The sequence below is a fragment of the Ascidiella aspersa genome, chromosome 5 (assembly GCF_963924565.1).
Source record: "Ascidiella aspersa chromosome 5, kaAscAspe10.2, whole genome shotgun sequence".
Lineage (NCBI taxonomy): Eukaryota > Metazoa > Chordata > Ascidiacea > Phlebobranchia > Ascidiidae > Ascidiella > Ascidiella aspersa.
In genome coordinates this window covers 25,483,812-25,505,528 of record NC_139451.1, presented here as the reverse complement: position 1 = coordinate 25,505,528, position 21,717 = coordinate 25,483,812, and the positions used below count along the sequence as shown (strand labels likewise).

The 21,717-nt window shown below is 38.7% G+C and overlaps 1 protein-coding gene across 1 annotated transcript in view; it reads right to left on the bottom strand.

Annotated features, from left to right (window-relative positions):
• Positions 1–21,717, bottom strand: part of LOC146145606 (cubilin-like) — a 97,569-nt gene that overhangs the window by 10,219 nt on the left and 65,633 nt on the right. The window contains exons 47-65 of the mRNA XM_083390329.1: positions 21,528–21,628; positions 20,675–20,853; positions 19,538–19,759; positions 18,797–18,937; positions 17,978–18,171; positions 17,047–17,218; positions 10,742–10,939; positions 9,876–10,025; positions 9,085–9,209; positions 8,215–8,440; positions 7,145–7,332; positions 6,307–6,457; positions 4,948–5,101; positions 4,450–4,597; positions 3,856–3,961; positions 3,268–3,419; positions 2,712–2,838; positions 1,042–1,152; positions 349–482 (exon numbers count right to left, since the gene is read on the bottom strand). Of these exons, the coding sequence (XP_083246455.1) occupies positions 349–482; positions 1,042–1,152; positions 2,712–2,838; positions 3,268–3,419; positions 3,856–3,961; positions 4,450–4,597; positions 4,948–5,101; positions 6,307–6,457; positions 7,145–7,332; positions 8,215–8,440; positions 9,085–9,209; positions 9,876–10,025; positions 10,742–10,939; positions 17,047–17,218; positions 17,978–18,171; positions 18,797–18,937; positions 19,538–19,759; positions 20,675–20,853; positions 21,528–21,628 (2,979 nt within the window). The remainder of the gene's footprint in view (positions 1–348; positions 483–1,041; positions 1,153–2,711; positions 2,839–3,267; positions 3,420–3,855; positions 3,962–4,449; positions 4,598–4,947; positions 5,102–6,306; positions 6,458–7,144; positions 7,333–8,214; positions 8,441–9,084; positions 9,210–9,875; positions 10,026–10,741; positions 10,940–17,046; positions 17,219–17,977; positions 18,172–18,796; positions 18,938–19,537; positions 19,760–20,674; positions 20,854–21,527; positions 21,629–21,717) is intronic.

The following is a 21,717-nucleotide window of genomic DNA, read 5'->3' as shown; positions in this document are numbered from 1 at the left end:
AGTTCGACTTATGTTTATCTAAGCAGAAAATGAATTTAAAAACCACGCTTTCAGCGTTAGCTACAGTTTTATAATAGTATACCATTTTTAACCCTTGAATTAATTTTCTAAATTAGTCATTGGCCCTGAAATGAAATCTCGTGTCCCACAGGTTGAAAACCACTATTACCGACTGAAAAACAAATCAGCTTAAAAACAAACAGATTGTTCTTGTCCGACACTTTACGTTTCATTTGGTCCGATTGACTGGTTTCAATTCGATGTCAGTATTGGACATTTCTATCGAACAGAGGGAAAATATACCATTTTCTTTTTTTATATTTAATGATTTCAAGGTTAAAAACTTACATCAACCCTGTCGTAAGCACACACTCCGGCCGACGTTTCGTTTTCCAAACGGAACGAATTGAACTCCAGTTTGACCACCTTATTTACATCGGTTTCAATCCTCCAGATGCAATTCAAGTTGGGGTCGTAATTGCCTTCGAAGCAAAGATTATACTTTAAAAAAATCCCTTCCGGCAATTTCTTAGTTATTAGATCCAACGCTTTGGCTAACCAGGATACCTTCTTCAGGGAATACAACATTGAACCACGCTCAACGTTACTCAAAGAAAAAAAAAACAAAACAGGGCGATCTCAGTGGTAATCTTTATATATATTCGCATTCCTTTATAAAGGCAACCTGTAGGCCAAAACGTTAGACAAAATAAACAGGAACTTGCCGAAAGAGACTTTTTATTATACTAAATGCCTGGTAACAGTAACAATGATTAATTATTGTAAACAAAACAAAAAATAATACTGAAATTCTTTCAACATGTATAATTCAAAGTGCATACATCTCATCACTGTAATGTCATTAACACAAAAATGCCAAAATAAAGATAAAAATGGAATTTGCCGAACAAAAATATAAAAGTTATTGTCTACAAATAATCATACAGCTAAAATAGTGCGTTTAACCAGTAAATATACGTCAAACCAGTTTAATTCGGCTCACAAGGATAAGAACATATTTTTCCTAGACGATTGTCTTACCCGAGTTATCAAGATCAATTGATGAGAATGTCCCTGTATCTGCAGTAAGTGATCCGCCACAGCCCTCTTGTGGTCCAGGCAGCTCGCGATAACCCGCAGTAAAACCGTTCCCTGGAACATAGTCAAAAAACTATTTCAATCAACTCAACGTATTTATTTTTGCATGTAAAATAAAAGGAAAATGCATTTTAAGGTTTGTAAAAATAAAAAGCAACGTCGCTTGTCTCCAAAAAGTCGAACACTAATATAAAATCGTTCTTTGGTTTGTTGAAATATAAACCCTATTCGTAGATTAAATATTTAAGATGCTGGAAATGAATCAACAGTATTATATGCTACTTATACTATACTGTAAGACCTCAACGGACATCAAAATAGCAAGTTTTTTGGTGTACAAGGGCTGCCAGACACTTTTGTGAAAACAATTCAAAGACTTTCAATGAAAATTTATAGCTTTTCAAAGCCCTAAAATTGTACCGCTCGACTCAATTAAAAGACATGCAAAGACTCTAAGAATTTGTGGCATCCCTGGGTGTATTACTTTAAGGCAGAGGTTCTTAAACTGGGGGGCGTGCGAGGTTCACAAGGGGGGCGCGAAAATTGACAAAATCTGCATTAATTATGACTAAACTTTATGGTGATCATTGAATGGACAACATCGAGTTATCACACATTAGTTTTTCTGTCGTGTAGAATATTCCTGTTGATTTTAAGGTTGGTATTTTCGTTTTGTAAGGAGATGATTCCATAAAAACTTTATGCTAACGCATTAATCACGTGATTAAGTTAACCGCTCTGATAGGCCATTTGAGGAAAACATGGTGTGTGCCGCACGCACGCATGCGATTAAAAACGATATTTGTTAATACCAAAATTTGTTTAATTTTTCGTACTGTTTAATAAATAGCTCGAATATTCACAGAGAAAGTGCTAATACTGTTAATTGTTTGAAAATACTGATCATTGTTACGTCACACACTACCAGGTTTATGGCTTTTTAATCATTTTGTTTTCGCTTTTGTAGAGTTTTTGCGTGTTTCAGATTTAACGTTTTTTTGAAAAATTATGTTTTCGGCTTGATTTTCCATTATGTATCACATAAAAATCAGTTTCATAAGTTTGCAAAACAATTGGACAAGATTTAGGGGCTCCGCAGACACTCCAAAATTACAACACTAAAATTGCTAAAATCTGGGACTTCCCCTAACACGATACTGTGTACGTTTTCTTTGAAAACACAGAAACCTTGTAATTTTTATATTAAACAATGGCAAGAAAGCATCACTAATCTATTTTCCAGTTTTATGTAACTTATGTATTCTTAAAGCCCCCAAATCCATACTCCACCCCATTTTTAGAGATTTTTGACGTCATTTTTGAGTGTTTTTAAGGTCCCTGATCTGGAATTGGCCACTGAAACCGCGGTAAATTTGTCAGAAATTCCGCGTTTCAAAATATGGCAACCCTAGGTTAGGCTGGGTTAAAAACATCCTTTGCATTAATGCAACTTACCGAGAAATAAGTTGCTGTTATGCTTAATGTTTTTTGATTTTGAAACAAGGTGGGGCGCGAGTTTGGTTAAAATTGTTAAAGGGGGGCGTGTCTCCAAAAGTTTCAGAACCTCTGCTTTAAGGGCTAGCACAAGTATTGAAACATGCGTATAAACAGACCTGTAATAAGATCATCAGTGACGTATTCTATGGTCATTTCGTTGCCAGTTGTGACAATGTAGGAGTTGACGCGACTTCCACAGTAGGTCCCTATCAAAGGCGCCTGCGTGTTTATGCCGTCATAAACCTAAACAAAAGGCAGAATTTTTTAACAAATACATAAAATCGAGAGGACGTTAATGTATTGTTCACAAAATGCATTGTCTTCTGTTAAAAACAATCTCACGATTTTTGTTAATGTTTCAATTTTAAAGAGGCACTTTTAACGTTCTCAAAATATCATATAAAAATGGGTTTAATATATTTTGTTTTCTTCTAATAATTTTTTCTAAAGTTTTTGTTTTATATAAAATGTAACAACTTATCTTTTACTTTTTTATTTGAGAGGCGTATATTTCGAAAAGCTTAATACGAAAATAGCGAAAAATAAGGATCGTAAAAATATTACTGTTATATTTTTAGTCCGACATGAAAAAACAAAACAATAAAAAATAACTAAACATCTACTTAAGTTATACAAAAATGAAAGACAAAAAGTTAATTAAAGACTAGTGACCTTGACGTAGTCGTACTGGCATCCGGCGTGCGACTCAAGGTCAAAAGTAGAGAACTTTAGTTCGACGAGTCGGTTTTGGTTTGGAACCCTGATCTGCCAGGTGCAGTTCCTGTTGTTGTGAATGTCCGAATGGGTAAAGGCGTTTATGTCTCCTACAAACCGCAAAAAGTAAGATTAAAAATATTTTTTGGCACATTTCAAGCAGGCAAAAAGCATAAACAGATGTATAAACCAAAAAAGTGTATAGTATTCAGCAATATCAGACGATTCCAAAGCGGATTTTATTTTTCAAGGCATACATTTCGTTTAAAAGAACTGTTTGGTCTTTTTAAAACAGTATAACTTTCATTTTTACATCGTTGACTCTTTTTTGCGTAACGAACAACACTAAAGTGACAGCTGATGAAGCAAAATATAGATTTGACAAAGTTACAATAATAATCCTTTTTTTTAAACCAGGGTTTTAACATATTTTTAACGAGAACCCCCGTAAAAAATAAAAGGCCTACTGCGTTTACAGCTTTTAAACGAAAGAACTTAACATTGTTTCTTCACCATTAAGGTATCTAGTGCAAATTATGTTAAAACCTGAAGCATCAGTAAGCAATCCTCCGCAATCTGAACTTTCGAAAGTGGCTTTGAAACCGTAGTCGAGAGTGGCAGGGTCGGCGTGGAAAGTGATAAACATGCTGCCCTAAAAACAACACTTTGATTCGCGAGGAGGCAATTTTAAAAAACTTTATGAACTTACATCGATATTATGAAACAAAATGCAAAATATGATTTGCTTATACATAGAACAAATGAACGGTTAGAATCGGTACGTGGTAATTTCGCGATTAATCGTTAGACTTTTTGAAACAGCAGTATCTAGCTTTATTTTTTATTATAAAAGGTTGACAATAAACTGTTTTTTATTGCCTTATTTCAAAAAAGTTTTATTACCTATTTTGAAAAATCATAGTCTTTCAGTAAAAATAATAATGTAAAAATACCACAAATGAATAATCTCTTTTCGGCAAACTTATATAATCTTCAATTAAGGCTCACATTGCATGTTGTCGGGTTTATCTTGCAAACAGCATTAAAACGACATTTAATTGGATCGCGCCAGACAGCATACAACGACGTCGAAACAGAACACCTTCATAAAAACTTCGGGTACTACAACATTCAATTTACCTCGGAACTGATCGGTACCGCCGGTCTCAAATTATTGCAGTAGGTCGCCAGTAGAGCGGCGTTGGCGTCTGTTCCGGCGTAAATCTTCACGTAATCGTAATCGCACAAACCTGGACCGGAGCCCGCCTCCACGTCGAACGCCGTGAACCTGTGTGAAAGTAGAGCAGTGTTGGGCTGGTTTTAAAAAGGAAGCATTTTAAAACCCGTCGGCATCAATTTAATGCCTGGCCAGCAAAAAAGCAGATAGGTGGCTGAAAAAGTTTTAGAACAAAATTCAAAACAAGTCGTTTTTAAATTAATGGCCGATTTTTGACCTACACATTAAGTAGGGACTTGACTTTGACTTAAGTTATTTTTCAAATGAATTAACTTGGACTTAAGTCTTTTCAAAATACTTGTTTACAACACTGATGACTATAAGTATAAGTGATAGTCTTCATTTTGCAACACCAAAGGGATTTTAGGGCAAACGCCGAGACAACCGCCATCAAAACTCACTCAAGTTTGATAAACTTGAACTGGTCGTCGTATGTGATGAGATACTCGCAATCTTCGTTGTGGTTGTAAGCTGCAGGATAATTTGGCGACTGGATGGTGCCGGTTTCTGTGGTAAGTTTCTGGCCGCAATGGGCGTCCCAATTGGCTTGGAAACCTAATAAAAGATTCTTTTATCATTTTTAAAATCTATTAGGCAGTGTTGTAATGACTTAAGTCATTGACTTGACTTAAGTGCACTTAAGTCACTGTTTTCAAATGACTTGACTTGACTTAAGTCCTTTGACCAAAATGACTTGACTTGACTTAAGTCTTTTGGACAAATGACTTGACTTGGACTTAAGTCATTTTGTCAAATAACTTGGGAGTAAATTAAGTGTTTTTCATTTAAATTTATCTCAAGTTTTGCACATTTAACACTCTTATTACTGTATATTGCGTTTTTGTGTTTTTTTAGTTAAATTGTTGCTTGTAATCGGACGAGTTTACCAATTTTAATAGTTTAACAAATTACTTTTATGTTAATGACATGACTTGAAATTGACTTGCTCTCATAATGACTTGACTGGGACTTGACTTGGGCAACCGATGACTTGGACTGGGACTTGACTTGTTATTTTTGCAAAAGACTTGACTTGGACTTAAGTTATTTCAAAATGACTTGTTTACAACACTGTCATTAGGCCAACTTTTTAGAATGCTTTAGCGCTGAATACCACGAACTGTGTTAAATATGGTAAGGTACTCATGCGATTTATTTTAATGCTAACTTGTTTTTTTGAGACCCTGGGAAACCATATTTGCACGATTTCAGTAATTTATTTTGTCAAACTAGTGTCCTGTTTGGCTTTGGACAATTTCGTCTAACACATCGTGTTTCAACATCGAAACTAAATACAAATAATCTGACATCCTTATTCAGAATCAATATATTTACAACACAATTGTGCTTATAAGAAAGTAATCTTAAACTCGTATTAGGGCAAAGATAAAGCAGTGGTTTAAAACCTTTACAAGCCGAGTACAACAAGGTGGCTTTTTACTGTCGCTATGTACCATTTGATTTCAATGAAACCATGTTGCACAAATTTACCCATTATGATTATCATTATTATTATTATTATTGTTATTTCGGATTTGACCATAAATCCCGTTTGTTTAACTGTATTTTTAGTTTCTCAATCGAAACAAGCAACTTGGTATGCGATTTTTACAGGACTTCTTAAAGGCTATAAGCTTTGCTTAAATGTATAACTAAAATGATCGAATTCTAATTCTAATTTATTTTTTAAGCCAAAATAAATCTAAGTCTGAGTGGTACGTGCACTACTAGTTGAGAACCACCGAGATAAAAAAGCTCACCCAATCTCTGCGAGGAGAAGTCGGTACGGAAACGAATGGTCATGTACTGTATCGAGCTTTTCACCGGTTCGTCTGGAGGAGCGAAAGGGCTGCCGCTCTGGCCACAGTAGCGATTAATTTCAGGAGCGTACTCCGAAGTGCCGTCGTATAACTGCCGCAAGAAGGTTTACAAAACTTTTACAAAAAGCTATAGACAATTATTATCTAAACAAGCATACCAGACATGTTCCTTGGTCGATCATAATATTATAACTAGAATTGGCAAGACCCAAAATTTCAAAACACAACCCAACATTTCAATGTTTTTTTTTTCATTTTATTGTTGTTACAACACCACACTTGAATTGTTCAGATGTTTGCACGAAACCAAAACCGGGTCGACTTTGCCATTCAACAATATATGTCAACTACAGTAAAGTAAATTTGACAACACTTCAATGTACAATAATGAATTTTTAGCATTAAAATAAAAGTTCTAACCTTCCAAAATGGCAAATTAGGAGCAAATTGTACGTCTCGAATATAAGGTTGTTAAATTGAAAAAAAAAACAGGAATACTAATCTAGCAAGTGCTTAAATTGCTGATTTTTTGCAAATCTTTTTAATACTAATAAAACCGTTCTTCCAATTCATATAAAACCTTGCGGAGTTTGGGGAACTACTTTAAAGGCAAACGTAATTTAAGTCGCCAAACAGTCGTTTCTACTAAAATGCGTATATACTGCACTCGCACGTATACTCTTGCACCTTGTTCAAGTTTAAAACAAGTTCCTTTTTTTCATTTAACCTTAAACCAGGTCGCAAATCAGATTAGTACTATCAAAAATACCAATCTTACCGCAACGTAGTCGTAGGCGCAGGACGGATGGTACTCGATGTTGAAGATATCGTCGAAGGTCACGTCCAGGTGATAAGCAGCGTCGACGAATATCTGCCAAATGCAGTCGGCGTTCACCGGGTAAATACCAGGATAGTTGGGCGACGACAAAGAGCCGGTGTGATCGTGGAAAATAACGTTGCCGCAATCTGTGAAAAGCGCAATTGAAAAAGGCAGGGAAACTTCACGGGGCACTGCACTCCGCCGAACGACAGGTATTTTCCGCCATGTTTATATGGGAAAAATTTAGAGAACAGCTAATCCGGTGAATATTGAGTGATGGTCCTTTCAAGCAAGACCAGGCTAGAAACACGATTAGTCTGCGGTGAGGCTCGAACTCACGAACAAACAGGATTCAGCAGCAGCAGCAGGTGTCAGCGCTATGGTTGTTTCTTGACCAGCTCCAACTGAGCCCGCGTAGCTCAGTCGGTAGAGAGACGGTCCCGGTTTGGCCGGAAGTCGTGAATTCAAACCACTGTAGGGTAGTAGTTGTTTTTTAGCCTGACCTTACTTGCACAAAAACATAGTGGCGCGCTTTGTCTCAAAATGGGTCTTGTAAGTGCTTCATTTCAGACGCTATAGTTTGTTGGTGTTAACAGCTACTTTTGTTGCTGGGTAAGTTTTACATTTAGGTTTTGTTGATTAGTTATCAGCACTGATTTTATTTATTGTTTTCTATTTAAACAAGGAACTAAGTTGTTGCAATTATCACCTTTGTTTATTAGCTATCAACTGATAAAGACATTAGTAGATATCAACTTTGAGCATAAATATAGCCAACAAATATCAGCAAAATCGAGCAAAGGTACATATTCAGGTCAGACACTATTCCTTTGCTGGCGAAATATATCTTTTAATATTGTCCGAACTGAATTGCTAGCTTTGTCAAAGTCAAAGTATTACTGTTACTGATCAGGAATTAAGGTCGACATTTATCTAGCAAGGGTCCAGGTGATTTCCATTATCATAATTTCAGAGCTCAAAATCTAGATAAACATATAAAGCCTCCGCAGACGACTCTCAACTCATACCTGTCCCATCTTCGGACCATTCAACCCGGAAACCGCCAGTTGATACCGAGTAGTCGCTCTGGAAAAGCAGAGTTATCTGGTTAGAACCGGACTGGAACTCGGTTGGTTTGTTGGTGCCACAGTAAGTGTCGACCAGGGGGGAGTCCAGGGTCGGACCGTTGTAAATCTTCAGGTAGTCGTACTGGCAGTTGTTGTGCGGCTCAATCTCGAAGTGCGTGAAGTGCAGCTGAAAGTAAATAAAATCGAAAAGTGATTAAAAGTTGCGGTTTAATTGGCAAGTGACTAAAACTGATTACCAAATGCAGATTTTTTTACTGTTAAATGCAGATTGGTTTACTGTTGGCTAAAATTAAACCAAAAAATGCGGTTAAACTCCAAGTGACTGAAACTAAATGAAACAATTGAATGTGAATAAAATATGAAATGTGGACTTCAATTAGGGTATATAAATTTATAGAAAAAGGGTGGTTTAATTTGCATGAGACTTTTATTAAAATATATGTATAACTTTACTTTTGACCAAAACGAAATAAAAACAAGAATTTAAAAAACTTTAAAAAAAAATGCTGTTTAGCTCTGTAGGACCGATTATTGTGTGAGTAGCCTTACTGGGAACCATATAACCATTGAACTCCAACAAACCATTTTAAACCAGTTAGTGCTTTATAATAACTTTTTACACAGTTTCGGGACTGCTTATAGTTGTTGAATCAAAGTATTTGAATTAATGTAGACACAGGAACAATTAGGAAATAAAAATAGCTAGAACTAACCCTCCAAGGAAAATGAAGAGGTCGCAAACTGCAAATAGTCCTTTACCTTATTTAAACAAGCCTTCAAATACCAAGGTTATTAAATATTCGAACTCACATTAACCCTAGTCCCTTGTACAACAGCTATCGTCCACATGCAGTAGTCGTTGTCATCGTACGGGTCCGGATAGTTTGGACTTGTGATAACTCCGTTCGTCGTTCCTTGAACTAAGCCGCCGCAAGCTGGACACAAAATTTAGTTAAAAATGGCGTTCCGAGAAGGTATGGTGAAAATAATTGTAAACACAGATTATATTGATTCGAAATAGCAGACGTACACGACTTAAATATTGGGTACATTTCGTCGTACCTTAAATTAAGGCGCTTTAAGGTAGACACAAAATCAAAATCGTAAAACAAAACGACCTAAATAAAAAAAATATTGAATATTGAAAAAATAAAGTAGACAGAAAACCGAAATTGAAAACATTTATAGTTAGCGTGTAGTCGTTTGCTGACTTACAAAATATACAGGGCTTTAAATAAGCAAACGAAGTGCTCAGAATCGTCTTGTTGTTTTGCTACGTCCGTTTAAACTTATTTCGCTATTTAGGCCTTAGACCCTAAAAGCGAATCCAAATTTCGCTGAAATTAACTACAGTCGTTGCAAAAAAGTCCTTACGTAGTAGTAAGCGGTATTAATTAGCAAAATTATTAGACAAATGGTTAAACAAAGAAGTTTAAATTCTGCATTCCACGATAAAGCGTGCACAGTATCATACCGATACATCTGAAGTATCGGACGGACAATAACCGATACTACGAACAGGTATCAGTGGTCACAGGTCAGCCTTTATCATATTCCATCAAACATTTATAATAGCGACAAAAAAACGAAACAGCCGTTACTTGTGAAACGGTAGGTTGCGTTGAACCCGGTGTCAGTTGACGAAACGTCGGATATAAACTGCACGTAGGTGACTGGGAATGGGACGCCGAACGGGGCAGGGGTGGTTTGACCGCAGAAAGTTGCAACCGGCCTACCGTCGTATGAAGGACCTGAAAAAGAGCGTTGTTTTAGTTACAAGGCAAACAAAAAACTTAAGCGGAGTTTCGGAACCCGAAAGGTTTTAGTAAGACGTATAAATCGTCGACCGCCACCGTCGAAAGGTTTTAGTAAGACGTATAGAAGAATTATTAAAGGCCATATAGAAGTAGGTAACGTTTTCTACTTTTCGATAATAATTATTCAAGCGTTCATACTAGGGTTATTTGAGCATTTTAGAATATTAGGTTTCGAATCTAGAATATGGAATCCTAGTAGTTGCGATGCATAACATACACACAAAAAACATAAAACATAAAAGAAATACCAGGTAATTGCAACGCTATTTTTTCGATATAGTGAGATACGTTAGCTTTTCTTGCCAAACCGCAAGTTATATTGTAGCACTGGCGGTAGTGAGACTGGATCAATGTGACAATATCATTTATATTCCAGTTAAACCTGAATATTCGTATAGTTTTCGATTTTGACAGACTATTGTGTGACGCTCCTTATTTATGTAACGTTTTAAAAAATACAACTTATTTAGCTAATTATAAACGGACATGGATATTTTTAATTCTTTGTTTGTAATTCTATCTATAAAATTAAGTGTCGATTTAAATAATGGGTGAAACTCGTTTAAAACAAAATTAGCCTACTTTTTGGTTAAAAGCCTATAGAAACGTCCACAATTACTATCATTAAGATCTTTCAATATAGCACCCACCGGCTCTAAAGTTGACTCTGTCCCAACTACACGTGATGTGATGTTCCAACGCGAACTCGCTGAAGGACAGGAGCATGGTTGAGTTGCTTGAGTTTGGGTTCTCGATGGTCCACACACACTCCATGCCGTTGCCGTAGTTGGAAGGGTGATTGGGAGTCGTGAACCAACCGCCTGAAGTCTTGAGGTGGCCTCCGCAAACTGAAACAATCGATCAGTTGCTGTTTAGAGCAGGGTTTCTTAACCAGTTCCACGGGGTTTGCGGGGATGCTAAGTCAGACACAGAAAATGTAAGGGAGGGTTATCACATTGCTAACCCCACTTACCCTGACGTACCTGAGCCATCAAAAAGAAGAAGAAAAGGCTTTACTGTAATATATTTTTTCGCTCAGTTAAATGGGAAAAAAGTTGACTTCACATTTTAGTATTGTGTTAATGTGTTATCAGTTACTTGTATAAATATAAAATTACAAGATTTTGTTATTTAAGCAATTCTAGAAGGGGTGCGAGAATTGTTCGGTTATTTGAAAAAGGTGCAGCAAGAAAAAAGGTTGAGAACAACTGGTTTAGAAGAGCACTGAAGGCCCACTACGTGAAACCCGTATGACAGGGGAGAGCTGGGATTTTTTTAAAAGGCGATTAAAATTAGTAAAATTCGCCACGATTTTACGCCATATTGTCAAATTTTGAATCCCCCTAACAAAATTCAATAAAGGACAACTTAACGTTTAAACCATTGGGGTATATTTTAAAACAGACGTGCATATATTCTTTTAAAGATAAACTAGTATGTTTATTGATTTGCTTTTAGTATGTTTATTGAGCTGAGTTCCGCTCTTTATATTTTTCATTCTTAGGTAGTTATGAGATTTTTTTGTCGATTGGCAAGCGGGCTGCAAGAACAAGTTACGAGAAGTGTTGTGTTTCTAACCTTTGTTTGCCTTGCAAGAATAGTAAACAGAGTCCAAGTAAGTAACTGGTTTAATTCGAATGGCTATAACACAAGAAGGGCACGAGCATTTATAGGCGAGTAGTCGCGTAATTTACATTGCGATACAATTAACGTACAACACAAGCAATGATTACAAAACACGTGACTAGAGCACGCGGCTCAGGGGCCGCGGGCAACCTCTCTCAGGAGAACCACGTGAACATTCCATGACACCTCCCCTTTGAAAGAAACGCCTCGTTAACAGCAATATAGCTGTCGAGGCTTACGTGGGCGTTTCGAGCGTCGTGGATTGTGAGGTCCGTACTCATCTTGATTGGCTGTGGCCAAATTGGGATTTGGCAGAACCAAGGTTGGCCGCGTAGAATTCGTTGAGGGTCGAGGAGCCTGAAAGTTATTTTCTCCTGGATCAGCGTCCTCGTCGCTGGTGTAGCGAAATTGAAGTTGGTCGATATGGCGCCTCCATATCGGACCACGGGGAATCACCTTGACATGTACACTTCGACTGCCATGTCGTTTGGTTATAATAGCTGGGACCCAACGTCCATCTTTGTCTCGCTTTGGACCAAAGTATAACGCATAACAGGGATCGCCAACTTTAAACGAGTGTCGTAGTTTGTGAATGATTTCCCTTCGAGGATAATCTTTCGATGCACATTTCATCTGCTCGCGTTGCTTTACGTGAGCTGGCGTGGGAAACAAGGTGTCGATCCGAGCACGAATTTGACGTCCGTTTAACAACTCACTCGGAGAGAAACCGTTGCTGTCAGGTGTACGTCGGTACTGGATTAAGAACTCCAATAGCGCTTCGTGGGGAGACTTCGATGACTTACGGAGAGCTTTCTTGAAAGTCTGCACAAGCCTCTCGGCAGCACCGTTTGTAGCAGGGTGATAAGGAGCACCTGTTAAATGTATAATTCCCCTTTGTTTGCAGAACTCTTGAAATTCTGCCGAAAGAAATGCTTGAGCATTATCCGAGACAATAGTGTGCGGGTACCCGAAATGCGCAAAATCCTGTTCTAGAAATTCCATAGTAGTTTTGGTTGACATGGATTGCGTTCGGTGAATGCACGGATACTTAGAGTATGCGTCGATTACCACCAGCCAATTGTAGCCCATAAAATTCACTGCATGATCAATGTGAATTCTGCTCCACGGCTTCTCTGGCATCATCCACGGATGAATGACTGCTTTGGTTGGTGCGTTCTGATGCTGTGCACAAGTAGTACAACGCTGACACAATGACAATATCTCTGCATCAATATTTGGCCAGTATACGGCGGTTCGTGCCAGTTGCTTCATGCGCTGAACACCGAAATGTCCCTGGTGCAATAGCTGCAAGACTTGGGGTCGAAGTCTGAGCGGAATTACAATTCGCGATCCATAGAGCAAACATCCATGGCAAGTACTTAACGAATCGGATATTTTCCGAAACTTCTCCGCGTCATCATCAGCACTTTGATTGCATTTAGGTGGCCAGCCTTCCCTTGTAAATCGCACAACACGCGATAAGACAGAATCCACTTTGGTTTCCTTCTGGAGGGTGGCGCTATCGGCGGGCTTCACTTGTAAGCTTAATGTAGTGATGGAGCAAACGGTGTCCACGTCATCTACACTCTCCTCTCCGTCGAACTCCTCATCTTTACCTCCAGGTAAACGACTAAGTGCGTCAGCATTGCCGTGTTCTGACGTCTTTCTATACTCAATGTCATAGTTAAATTGACTGAGAAAAAGTGCCCATCTTGCGAGTCGATTTGCCGCAAGTGCCGGAGTAGGCTTGCTTGGCCCGAATAGTGCCAGTAACGGTTTGTGGTCGGTGACAAGAATAAATTTCCTCCCGAACAAGTACTGGTAAAACTTTTTCAGCGCGAAAATAATAGAAAGAGCTTCCTTTTGTATTTGACTATAGTTGCGCTGACTGGTTGAAAGCGTCTTTGAAGCATTAGATATCGGCCTTTCAGTACCGTCAGGATAACGGTGAAATAAAACAGCGCCAATTCCAACACTTGAAGCATCACATGCAATTCCGATCGGAAGCGATGAATTGAAGTGAGTTAAAACATTATCTTCCGAAAGCCATGCTTTTAACTGATCGAAAGATTTTTGTTGAACCGCTCCCCATTTCCACGAAATGTTAGACCGGGTAAGTTGATATAAAGGTTCTGCCACTTCGGCAAAGTTGGTCGGCAGAAACTTTCCATAAAATTGAACGGACCCCAAGAATGAACGTAGAGTTGTTGCATCCTTCGGAGGTGACATATTCAATACAGCATCAAGCTTGGAACCTTTTGCAATTCCGCTTTTAAACAGGGTATGCCCCAAGTATTCCACTTTGGGTTGCGCGAACACACATTTCTCCAATCGGCAGCGAAGTCCTTTGTCATGCAAACGTTGGAAAACTTGACGAAGATTACGAAGATGTTCCTCTGCACACGAACCACTGACTAAAAGATCATCCAAGTAGACAGCAACTCCTGGAAGGTCTTTTATAAGGTCATCCATTATTTCCTGAAAATACCCTGGAGCGGAGTGTATACCGAAAGGTAAAACATTTTGCAGAAGAACTCCACGATGTGTGCTAAGAGCCAACCTTTTTCGGCTTTCTGGTCCGAGACGTATCTGATTGTACGCATCAGCCAAGTCGATTTTCGTGAAGCCATATCCACCTTGCAACTTGCGTAACAAATCTTCTGGAAGCGGCAAAGGGTGGCGGTGCGTGGCCAGTTGCGGGTTTACCGTCACCGAATAGTCACCACACACGCGCAATCGACCTTTGGATTTCCCTGGAAGCGGAGTTTTGCGTATGGGTACCACAGGCGTACCCCAGTCGTTGAACTTCGCTGGAGACCAGATTCCTTTAGTGATGCCAACATCATATGCTTGCCCCACGTCTTGCTGAAGAGCAAACGGAACTGAGCGAGCTTTACAAAACACAGGCTTCGTCGCGGATTTGAATTGTACCTCTAATTCAAAGTCCTTTAGACAACCTAACTCTTCTTTGAACAGGTCCGGAAATTGACTACAAAGTTTCCGGCAATCCGTTTGTAACTGAATATCAGGTTGAGTATCGATAGATAAAGCACGTACGGGAACAACATCGGTAAATATCAATTTGTCCACTGATATTTTTAGAGACTGAATAGCATTTCTCCCAAGTAAATCAAGGTTCGGTATCTTAGATACGTGGAACTCTAGCGTACACTTGGTTTCATCATATGCTGCTTCTGCCTGAAAAATACCGATTAGTGGCACTGAATGTTCTGTGGCCGAATTGAAACGGTAAGTAGGCGTCTCCAGCGTTGGACTGCCAATTCGCTTCCATGTATCAACAGATAAGAAGTTTCCGGTAGTAGCAGTATCAAGCTCCAAGCAACAAATCTTGTCTAAAACGTAAATATTGACGTCCAGCTTCGGAGTTGACCTCCCAATGCTTGAAATAGGCTTCACCGTATGAACCATGCTTAAAAGTTTTGTTGACGCCAGTTTCTTTCGACAAGCTACTTCCAAATGACCGATACGTCTGCAAAACTTGCAAGTTGAACTTCGGTGACGACATGTGGAAGCAAAATGTCCAGACTTGCCACAGCGATAGCAACAAATGTTCGTCTTGGCTTTACTGTCCCTCGAAGCATAACTTGCGGCGTCCTTTGAAACTTTAGTATACGGAGACGGACTTGGCTTCGCTGCTTCGCGTACCTTTTGAACAGAGCCTCGGTTTCCATAAACAGTTTCCTTCGCAACTTTAGCAGCATCCTCCGTTTGAATGGAAACTTCGATGGCTCGCGCAAAACTGAGCTCATCAGCCTTAATTTTGAAAAGTGCCTTGAGAACAGCCTCATTGCCGATCGAGCAAATCAAGCGCGTGCGAAGTGCCTCGTCCAACGGGTCTCTGATTGCCGAAAAGTCGCAAGTGGCTGCCTCAAGACGAATGCGTGCAGCCAATTCTTGAACAGTCTCACCAGGCTTCCGTTGCATATTACTCCAAAACTTGAACCGTTCCCGAATGACGAATCGCTTTGGGTCAAACTGGTTCTTCATAAAACCCTCAATGTCGCTAATAGATAGATCATTAACACTTTTGGACGGGCTGCCCTGAAGTGCCAAGTTTGATAACAGCTTGTAAGTTGTAGGAGTTTGGTTTGTTAAGAAAACCTGAGCCTTTCGTTCGCTTGGGACCGCGTGTGCTTTGATAAACGTGCTGAACCTCGACCAATAATCATTCCATAACTCAGACGTAGAATCAAATGGATTGAAACTTGGTACTGCTGCGGATGACGTAGCTGCTTGCGGTAACCCAGCCTTTTCCACTAGAGCCATCATTACATGCATTTGTTCTTCGTGGCGTCTTGACTGTTCTTCGTGGCGTTTGGATTGTTCATCCTGGCGTTGTGCTTGTTGCTGTAACTGTGCTTGCATGAGCTTCAATATTTCTTCCATTGCGCAAACAAAAGTAGTTGGAAAAGTCAAACTGCGTAGATACCTCGTTCAGAAGACCTTGAATCCAATATCCTCGTCGCCAAAACTCTGTTGTGTTTCTAACCTTTGTTTGCCTTGCAAGAATAGTAAACAGAGTCCAAGTAAGTAACTGGTTTAATTCGAATGGCTATAACACAAGAAGGGCACGAGCATTTATAGGCGAGTAGTCGCGTAATTTACATTGCGATACAATTAACGTACAACACAAGCAATGATTACAAAACACGTGACTAGAGCACGCGGCTCAGGGGCCGCGGGCAACCTCTCTCAGGAGAACCACGTGAACATTCCATGACAAGAAGCATGCACATTACTAATTTGAGGTCAAGTGTTTGGCATTTTTTTTCGTTTCTCTAAATCCTGTCGACTGGTAAATCGAACGAAAGTCCTGGACTAAACCATATTCCTATGACTTGTTATTTAGGTAAGCGCTGTTTTTGGTCAAGATAAATAACTTATAAACACGGATGAGAACAAAGAAAATTTGTAGGTTAAAAAGACCTAAAATTGGATCGCTCGATTTTTGAAATAGTTAAAAAGACACTGGTCTTACTTGACACATAACTTAAAGCTTCATATAAAATAAATGCAAAGACTATTCAAAGAATTTTCAATACAGGAATCAATTCAAAGACATTTGGAAAAAACAGGGTTTTTAAAGACTTTTGGATACACAAATAAATTTAAAGGCATTTAAAGACTTTCAAAGAATCAAACACCAGTTAATTTTCAATTAAGTGCGCTATTTTTGCCCCAGTTTGCTACAATTGAAACATTTTTTACCATTTCACTGCCCTACACTTTCTGTGACAAACTATCCCAGTTGTTCTTGTTTTTCTGCTACTACTGTTAAGGCCAATACAGGTGTAGAGTCAATTCTGACCTCTTTCCTCTTGCGAAGTGTAGGTGGCTAGGAAGCCTCCATTGCTGACCGAGGCGTCGGTTGTGAAAATTACCCTCATTGTATTCCCGGTGCTCTCTATGGGAGCTGGAAGCTGGGTTCCGCAGATGCGACCTCTGATCGAGGGAGACTCCACGGTAATGCCATTGAAAACCTGGGACACAAGTTTTTGTGGAGAGTTTAGCGACTTTTATCAGTCAAAGTATTTTTTTGGGTGTTTTCGAATAGGATTTTCGGAGATCAATTACAAACATATAGTAGACGATTCGAAAATTTGCATTTTAACATGAGAAAATATTGGACTTAAACCTCGATAGGATTGCCAAGGCGAAGTTAAACATACCAAAAATAAAATATCGTAAAATACGAATATATTGAGCTTTAGTCATTCGAAAACTAAATCTTAACTTTAATTTCTTGTTGCAAGCTGGCGTGCAAAAAAATTCTCTCTAAAAATGTTTAAAATTATCTAATTTGTTGTACTATAATTGTACACAAAGATTTGTATTAAGAAGTATACCATTAGAGCAAATATCTGATTCTTTATGATTTGTTGGTACGCAACAAGATCATAGAAGCTCGAGGTGGTACGCGGTGAAAAAAAGGTTGAGAACCACTGGGTTAACCGTATCAGTCGGTCAATAATGCAATAAATACGTCGTGAGTTCAAAACATCACTGCAGGCTAGTTGTATTTCTAGCCTTGCTTGCTCTTGACCGACTTATGCAGTTATTCAGTCGAAGGCCTCTGGACTGGTGCACCATGACACTAAGCCGTTATCGTTGGCCAAAAAAACGAATTTAGAAAGGCTAGACCACCCTTGTTTTACATTGCATGTGTAAGGATCTTTCGGTGACTATCTGCACATAAGTACACTAATTTCAAGTTAAACCCAACATCCGTTCGAACTCACTTCGATGTAGTCCCAGTAGCAGTAGTTGTTCTCCTGGTGCGGATCCTCGACCGCGAACGCGTTAAAGGTCAAGGTCACGCGTCTGTCCTCTGCCACCACGATGTTCCACGTGCAGACGCGAGCGTGGTCGTACGCGTTCGGGTAGTTGGGCGTTGAGATGGTGCCGCCCGCGTTGTTCAGGTCAGCCCCGCACGCTGTGTGACGTCACAAACAGTGATAACAATGTTCGGAGATAAGTATTGCCTGGTTTCTAGTCTTATTGTGATTGTTAATCGCTGGGCCTTTACTGGTTTAAAATGGTGGCAGTTTTGTACAGAGTAATTGTTTTTTTATATAAGTATAAAATGTGACAAAAAATGCGGTTTGATTGATTAATAAATAAGTAAAGCCTGGATTCCAGCATTTTTATGTTGTTAAACGCTTTGCTTTTAGTGGTTGGCCATTTTGTCCAGATACGCAGGCATTTCGTATTTCTCGACGAGGAACGCTCTTTTTTATTTGAGCACATTTTTGGCAATTGTGCAAGATGTTGGTAGAATAACAATAAATTGTAATTACATATTACATTTAAACACGTGTAAAGTCAAAGTATTGTGTTTTACCTTCGTGTATTAGCGCAATTAAATAAAAAATCCGACATAACTTTAACCTGAAATTCAATGTAAGTTTTGCTTTTACCAAATTAGAGTTATTTCTGACTTTAATTAGGTTTACATATTGCGTTGAGCTTATGTGATTTTCCTTTTTATATTCTTCTTAACTTTGTAATGCGACTTATACCATGTTCAGGAATCAGGATTAAACTCAAACACGACTTACCGTCTTCGCTGGCGAGGTAGTTCATGCTGAAACCAGTGGCAACATTTGCCTGGTTGCTGACAAAGTTGATGTAGACCACATTGGTGACGGTGTCAACTACATCGGGCATGTTGTTGCCACATACGGTCGCAAGCAAGGGACCTGGATAACACGTATTTATGCCTAATTTGACGACCCGCTTTCTAAATTATTTACTTTACAAACTCATAACGGCGTTAAATAACTGTTTTTGTACGAACTGAATGGCCTTTTATTATTTATCAAAATTGTCATAATTGTTGAACGTTTAAAATCACGTGTCCCATAGAAAAAAAAGTGTCCCATAGAAAAATTGTTTTTTTTTTTAAATATTGACTTTAATTATTGAAAATAATCTTTTAATAATTGAAATTGTTTTTTTTAATATTGACAAGAAAACATATTTTGGTCCCGGTCAATCGGTATCTTTTTATGGTTTTAGATTTTTTCGCAATAATATTATATGTACAGTTGTACAGGGTTGCTACACACTTTTATGATAACAATTGAAAGACATTTAAATACTTTTCAAATAAATTTTTATCCTTTCAAGGACCTAAACTTGTACGGCAACCCTGATGTAACATGGCTTAAAAGTTGTCGAAAGGCTCATACTCTTGTCGATTTCCAATAGAAACCTGTAAAGTTGTAGAATGGCCTAAAAATAGTTTAAAGCATTGACAGATATTATTTGCACAAAGTTTCCATAGTTCTAAAAGAAACCTGTAAAGTTGTAGGTCCTGAACTCCAAGTAATCCCCTGCACCGTTTCCGCAAACGTCGCCGTCCACCACAGCCAGATCCAACGCGTCAAAGTGAAAGGAAAAGAAGTGGTAGGCAGGACCCCGCACAACCCACGAACACGAGGTGGAGGTGGGGTAATTGTTGGGGTACTCGGGGGAGGTGATTGTACCCCCTACACCCACGATCGTGCCCCCACATGCCGCTGAAAAATGTTAACAAATTTTGTTAACCCTGCGCATTTAGATGTAAGGGCTTTATTACTTAGTTGTGTAAGCATTATATTGCTTGCAGTCAAAAGGTCAAAGGTCACTGAGCACATGGTACCTTGACATTGTAGTTTTCCTTACGGCAGTTGGTGTTACTACTTTGTCGCGGTAGGAGATCAAATTGTTAGTTATTACCCTTGTGCTGTTACTATTTTATTAACATTGTTTTGTTCCATTCGAATTAAGATAGCAATCCCTTTGTGTAAGCTTATTTGTTAGTAATAAATTCCTGTACACCGATAAAGACTTCAGCATCGGATCTAATAGTTTTAAATTCTATTTGTTAAATTGTGATGAGCTGTTTTAGGAAATAAATGCGTAAGCATTGGTTAAAAAAAGCTGTTAAAATCAATAAAAGTATTGGTTTACTGCCGCATTTTTCTTACTCAACTGCAACACAAGTGGCAATGCAAACAAACTTCGCACATCCGTGCTTTATCCGTCCAAATAAATAGAAGAATATAAATACGAGTAAAGGCGCAAGCGTTCAAACTGAATACTTCAAAGTGAAGGAGAAATGAAAATATTTCACTTCAGATCGCATTATGCCACCGGAAAGGCTTACCGAAATGATTACAGATTATACACATTGCGTATATGAATGTTTTATTACGTTTGAATTTATTGCCACTAAAGTTCGATTGATAGAAGTGCAGGAACACTTAAACAATAGCAATCAATCTAGTTAGGTGTTTTAAGGTTAAGAACATTTTTACAAAATAGAAAAGTCCTCTTTTTTTGCAACTATAAACTTCAGTCATGACACTTTAGCCCTTTATGTTACAAAATATCAAATCGTTGCCACCCCAAAAGGGCCGAAAATACGAGAAAAAACGACGCAGATGGCCTACCGATGCTGTACGTTGCGGTGAATCCCCCCGCCGTGGATACAGGGTCGCTTCGGAAGCGTACCGTCATCTCATTGGATATGGACTTGGTGGTGGGAGGTTGTGAAAAACCACAGAATGTGCCGAGAATCTGTCCGTCGCCTGTCGCCCCGTCCATCACTTGCACGTAGTCGTATTCACAACTGGTTAAAAAAATATCGCGTGTTTTTAATAAACGCTTCGCAAGGCTGTATACTATTTTCCTGTAGTGTATGCACAGTTGTGTGCTGTTTCAATTTCGTTTATTGTTGTGGTTAACCACTTGGCGAAAATGCTAGTACAGGTTCCGCGAACTATTTATATTTTTTGTAGGGAGCCGTAAGCCGAAAAGGGTTGGGAACCACTGTTTTATTTTTTTTAAATTACTGACGATTTGCCTTGCCCAAATAAAGAGGTCGAAAAGCATACTTTCGAAATGAAGCCGCCTAAAAGTTAGCCCAAGCGTTTTATATAACCAGGCAGAACGAAAATGGTAAAAGGACATTGGTGCGCTAATTACATTGCAAACACATTAAAGCAAGACGTTAAATGTGTTAACTACCATACAGAAGTAGCAGGGTTTAAACACAAAAAAACAATTTTTTTACAGCAAGTTATATAACCCTTTAGGAATTGTTTGCCTTAAAATTAATGTATTGTATTGGGAAAAAAACATTGTGTGAACCACCAGTCTAAATTTTGTACAAGCGGGGCGAAGTAAGGCAAAGTCACTCCTTCTGAAGTACTATAACTTACACAATTTCAATCGCCTGCAGATTTTTGCTTGAACTAGTTAAGCCTAGCGTTACTTGAAATATATTGCCATTAGGTATTTTACTTTGGATGGTTCTCGACGCTAAACGTATTGAAATCGAGCTGGACTGCTTCAGTGCTAGGAGCCCGAATGATCCAATAGCAGTCGACTCCATCCGGGTAGTTCTGTGAGTAAAGTGGGTATCAACATATTAATTTGTGCAAAATAAAACAATCAAAATTAAACGAAGTAGATCAAAGTAGCAGGATTGAGC